Source organism: Impatiens glandulifera, chromosome 2 (genome assembly GCF_907164915.1).
Source record: "Impatiens glandulifera chromosome 2, dImpGla2.1, whole genome shotgun sequence".
Taxonomy (NCBI): Eukaryota; Viridiplantae; Streptophyta; class Magnoliopsida; order Ericales; family Balsaminaceae; genus Impatiens; species Impatiens glandulifera.
In genome coordinates, this window is record NC_061863.1 from 2,687,370 (window position 1) to 2,693,747 (window position 6,378).

A 6,378-nucleotide genomic window follows, 5' to 3' on the forward strand; every position below is an offset into this window, starting at 1 on the left:
AATAAAGCAAAAGTGAAATGAATATGATAATATTATATTTCAATTTGTTGAAGAACATTAATTAATGGATCAAAAAAGCTAAGCAATTTATTCAATTTTATGTAGATTTATTAACTATTACAAAAAAATATTATTTATTAATATAATAAAAGTGATAATGCATTCATTATAAAGAGATAAATCATTTTCCAAGAAAAATAAAAGAAAAAGAAACTGATAATTCATTAATTAATGTAGCCATAAACTCATACACAATTTAGATTTTTTTCCTTAAGTTCATATATCTCTTATAATTAATACATTTTGTTATAAATAGCTGGATCTATCATTCAATTGTAGTCCAGGGACTGTGACTATAGATGGGCAATATTACTACAATTTTGTGTGTTCTTATTGTTCTATGCAAATGGGTAAATGGATTCGGGTATTCGAACTACACCGATGAAAACTTTGTCAATGATGATGGCCTTAAACTCCCCGTCGGACCCAACCCACTCTTTGTGGGTCTTACTCTTATTCAAAGAGCGGCTACTAAGGACGCATGTAAGTACTCTTTGTAAAACTTATTACAAATTTTGTCATTATTTATTTTGAAATATATTTGTTTGGTTATTTTAGTTTGTTTAGATGGAACTTTACCCGGATATCATCTACACCTTGGCCGTGGTTTGGGGGCAAATAGTTGGCTCATTCATTTAGAGGTTTGTTTGTGTGACGATTCACAGAGTTTTTTTTTTTCTATTGGAAATCGTCGGATTGAATCCTAAACCGATAGTGTTGCCCATTTGTGATACAGGGAGGAGGGTGGTGCAACGATGTGGCAAGTTGTGTCCTTCGCAAGGGGACTCGACTAGGGTCGTCGACCCACATGGTGAAACGATGGCCGTTCACCGGAATCCTTAGTGATAAGCCAGAAGAAAATCCTGGTTTCTTTCCTAAATATATCTCTTTTAAGCTCCTTTAATTTTTTGAAGAGAAATTTTATTTATTACATCTGAAAATACAAATTATTTTCAATAGATAAAAAAACTCTCAAGGTTACCTAAATATCAAAAGGACATGTTACTTTTATATTTTGTTGACAAAACAATATTTACATAATATAAACTATAAAATTTAGATTATAGTTATACATTCCTTTAATTAAATTATTTTTGAACAACTTCAATATTTTTTTTTTCAGATTTTTTTAATTGGAACAGAGTTATACTTCGCTATTGTGACGGCGCATCATTTGCAGGAGAAGGCGAAGACAAGGTTCGTCTCGTTATCGTGGTTTTCTGGTTAGAAACGTAACCACAGTTTTTGGAATTGTAAAAACATAGAAAACAACATGGCACAATTGTCCTTCTCTAAAGGAAGAAAAACATCTTCAAACAATGAGTAGTGTCATTTTTATGCATCATGTTACATTTATTAAATAGCAATATTATTTAACCAACAACTTGCAAGAGTTAGAAAACCATCCAAGTCTATTTAGATGAACATTGAATTAACCCGAACCACTTATCGCTCCAAATTGTCGATTTATAGGCTGCAGGACTCCAATTTCGGGGCCAACGAATATGGTTAGCTGGTATGGAAGAATTAATGTCGAAAGGAATGCAAAAAGCTAACCAGGTTTACATATTTATTGACACTAACATTGCTCATTTAATCGTAGCATAGCAATTGTTCTTATAACACATTTTTCCCTTTAATTTCCAGGCACTTCTTTCCGGTTGCTCAGCCGGGGGTTTGGCCTCTATACTACATTGCGACGAGTTTCGTGGCTTGTTTCCTAGTAGTACAAAAGTGAAATGCCTCGGCGACGCCGGATTATTCTTGGACGCGTAAACTAAATTAATGTTGTCGATACCTGTAAAAAGTTATCTAATGTTTTTTTTGTGATTAAATTAATGTTGTCAATTTTAATAAAAAAAAATACAGGATAAATTGGTACGGTACGCGAACAATGAGGAATATTTTCGATGGCACTGTCTCATTGCAGGTGCGCCATGCTATCTTCGTTTACCATTGTATTATTCTCAGCATATTACTTTAGTAACAAATATTTGCAAGTAAAACTCTAAATATCGTTTATTGTTCTTTGCAAACAGGAAGTGGCAAAGAATTTGCCATCTAGTTGCACCAACCGTCTTAATGCTACTTCGGTTAAATTCTCTTTCGTAATCTTATTATCATGAAAACATTGTTTCTTACTGCGTATTTCATATTTTATTAAAAAATTGTTGTCTCAGTGTTTTTTTCCGGAGAACTTGATTGCGAACATCAAAACACCTCTATTTTTAATCAATTCTGCATATGATTCATGGCAGGTAAAACAATCATCCCAATTGGACATGTTCTTCATTTCGATTATTTGCTTTCTATTCGTGTGTGACTAAAGATATATTCATTTTTCAGGTTAAAAATAGTTTAATCCCCACAAATGATCCAAATGGCTGCAGGCATAGCCATTTAAAATGTTCAACTTCACAAATCAAGTTTTTTCAAGGTATTTATTAACTCCAGATAATGTTTCGATCAATGTGTAAATAGACAAATGGTTTGACTTATTTTTTTTTTCTTGTACAGAGTTTCGAAATCATATGTTGACTGCAATAAACAGTTTCTCTACTTCGAAACAGAATGGGTGGTTTATAAATTCGTGTTTTACTCATTGCCATACCGAGCATCAAGACTTGTGGTTTGCCATCGACTCTCCTCGTATTGGCAATAAGGTAATTAATTACCAATTACCATTTTATTGCTTAATGTTATTTAGGCATTTTCAATGTTAAAATAACTCTTTGATTGATAATATAAACAGAGAGTCGCAATTGCGGTGGGAGATTGGTTTTTCAACAGGGCGGAAAGTAGGAACACCGATTGTCCTTATCCGTGCGACAAAACTTGTCGTAATATGGTCTAAAAATGAGTTTTGTGGGGAAACATATTTTTTTAGTTTTGTGGTTTTTTCTATTATTGAATACAATAAAGGTAAGAGATTTGCATCATGTGATCTCTCACCAATTTCATTGAATTGAAAACCAATATCATGATAAAAAAAAATATCTATACACATCTTTAAAGAATTCACAATAAGATTTTTTTTAATTCCAAATTTGTAATTTTCATGAAATTTGGTGATTGGAACCTAATAATCAGAACAAAATTTTATTTTTTTTTAAATCACAAAAATATATTTTCTTAACCTTTTAGTTTTAAATTTCAGTTATTCCTCTTGGCTCTTGAGAGCTATGATCAAAAGTGGACAAATTTGTCATTGGACAAACATTCAATATATTTATAAAGAAAAAAATGGGTTGGGCTGAGGGGAATACTGGGCCTTGAGTTTGAAAGTTGTTGGGCTTATTTTAATTTTTAGTATTTAGGAGTGTTTGATACTTGTTTTATGTAATTATCCATTTAAACAAAATAATACCATTAAAATAGTTTGTTTTCATTTTGGTTAAATTCAATCATGAGAACAAATAAACAAATATTTCTAAGGGTTTACCATGAATGCTCTATATGTGGGAATCAATTATGATTGTTAATGAACTAACAATGGACTGACAAAAATTAGAATATAAGCATGAATATAATTTATCCATGAATATGAGACAAAAAATAGTACAATCTCAATAATGAAAAAAAATCATAATTCAAGTTTTTCAAATATATTTACAATTCACAAAATTGATTCCAAAAGATAAATGTCAATAGTGAGTATATAATAATTTCAAATAACATCATCTTCAATCAATAAATTTTGTTTTAAAAAATTAATTATCAAAATATAGCAAATAATAAGTTTACAATTGAGAGAGAAGATATTGAAATTTTGAATATCATATTTACTTAATTCTCAACACGAGTTTAAGTTCAGAAATGAATTTTATTTTAAATCAAGTGAAATTTAAAATTTGTAATCTATTAATCAAAACACTTCTCAATTCAATTACTATATACATGTAACAAAGATTTGTGAATATATGGTTTTCTCTTAATTTAAGGTTGAGTTAATGAATAAATTAATTAAAATATTAATAAAAGAATAATTTTTTTTAAAAAATCATTAAATATTAATACTTTTAATTTATTAACACAATACCATAATTTTCATAATTCTGTAACCAAATAAATAGCCTATTGTATTTTTTTAAATTTGGAGTGACATAGAGAAATTAAGAGAATGAGAAAGAAATGATGTCACTATTTCACTAGTTAAAAAAATGATAAAGAGTAAAAAGAGGGTTAGAAGAGATAAGATATTAAAATTTTGTTATTATTTTGATTAATCGAATTATTATTTGTCATGTCATTCTTACCCACATTCTCTCCCCTAAATTTCATCTTCCAATTATTTTTCTATTAAAATATTATCAGGCTTTTATTTTGACTTGAAAGGGTTTATTTAAGACTTTTTTTTATTAAAAACTGTTTGATTAAAATTAAAGGGTTTATTTAAGACTTTTTTTAATTAAAAACTTTGTTTGATTAAAATTAAGGTTATTTAATTTTTATTTTGTTGAATTATTTTAATATTTTTAATATTTAAAATTTATAAAAATAAAATAAAAAGTATTTTAGTATTTTGATTAATAAATTATTTTATTATATATATATATATATATATATATATATATATATATAAAAGAGTTAATTCTGAGTTAAAAAGAAAACTATCCAGATCAATGGAGCTCTATGTGTAAAATATTTAAGTTGTAATATCATTTTTACACATTTATTCAAACACCCTTTTTAATTTTGTAATAAATATATTTTTACAAAAAAAAAAACTAATATAATACAACAATTTTGATTAATTATATATTTAAATAGTTTTTATGTTTAGCTTATTTTTCTCATTTGTAGACACAACTGATACAATCAGTGTCAACATAAGATTAATTACATTAAAACACAAGTCATTATAGGTTAATTATGTCTACTTCACTCCAAATTTGGTTTCAAAAAGTTTTATAACACTGATGAATACATTATATATAAAAAATTGATCAAATTATTTAAAATAAATTTATTAGACCTAAAAATATAATGAAAAATAGTATTAATAAAGTTAAAAAAAAAACTAAAAATATAATAATTTATAACGTTAGAAAATGATAACTCAACATGTTCTTATACCGTGTCAAAAAAAATGTAAACGTAAATATTAAATACGACACGAATGAGTTCAGGTCGTGCCTAAACACAAAAATAACTATTACCTATGGATCGTGTTGGCCCAAATGTGTAATAATAATATCAATATCTTTATTTTTGTATTTGTTGCATAATATGAAGACAAACATATCCAAAATGTCACATGATTGTATTAACCACCGATTCACAATACTCAATACGTGCATAATTTGTCTATCTTATTTTAACTTTTTGTATACGAATAATGTGTGTGGACCCCAAATAATCCATGTGTCCATTTTTTTGAGTAACAAACGAAATTCACGTGCAATGACAATGTTGGATATAAAGAAGGTCCTTTAAAATCAACATGCATAAAAATACATAGTAGCATACATCCAACCAGACAACCCATATCCTCTATATGCATAGAATTTACGTCAATCATAAAATCAATAATATAAATCCAAAATCATTATTGAAATAGATAATCACCATAGTGTGATCCTATTTAACCAAAAATGAAAAATTATATAAGAGAAACAAGTTCTTTTTATTATTATAAATTATGTCTAGACTAATTGTTACTAGCTTGTTTGATATTGGGTTATATAAAACTTTTATTTATATATATTTTTAAAATTATTAAATGAAAAAAATTAAGTTATTTTGACTTTTAATTATTTAAATTATTATAATAACTTTTATATTTAAAATTTAAATTTGATATAAGGTAAAATATTTGATATTTTTATTAATAAATTAAGTAACTCCAATAAATAAGATATAATTAGTGAGTTTTTAGAAGGAAAATAAAAATAAAGATATCAAACTGTGCTAGTAATTTCTTGTTCAGCCATTGTCTTGACATTAAAATATTAATAACATCTATAAGGTAAGATTCAAAATTTTGACATATATATAAAAGTGATATGGTTAATTGTACTTACTAATATAACAATATATATTTTGATAAATATATAACTTTTTTTTGAAAATTTATATTATATTTTAGGTATTAAATTATTTTTTATTTATATATCGTGTTCGTGTTAAGTTTTCTTAACGTTGTGTCGACCAATGGATCATAATATATAGGCCGATTAATGGTTGTGTTTCACATTATTAAAGAAAAGTTTTTTAACTATTCAATATATGTATTATATTTTAATTATACTTCATTTTTTAAACTATAAAATTTTATTTAAAAATTAGAAAATTTTGTTTGATAGGAAAATTTTGATT

General features: G+C 26.5%; 1 protein-coding gene across 1 annotated transcript; it reads left to right on the forward strand.

Moving 5' to 3' along the window:
* Positions 1-765: 765 nt before the first annotated feature.
* On the forward strand, positions 766-2,914 carry LOC124927154 (pectin acetylesterase 12-like). Its single transcript, XM_047467515.1, has 10 exons — positions 766-926; positions 1,184-1,257; positions 1,534-1,620; positions 1,708-1,832; positions 1,930-1,990; positions 2,100-2,153; positions 2,241-2,318; positions 2,407-2,497; positions 2,578-2,723; positions 2,813-2,914. Exons 1-10 carry the CDS (start codon positions 869-871, stop codon positions 2,912-2,914), a joined length of 876 nt encoding a protein of 291 aa, XP_047323471.1. The 5' UTR covers positions 766-868.
* Positions 2,915-6,378: the final 3,464 nt, after the last annotated feature.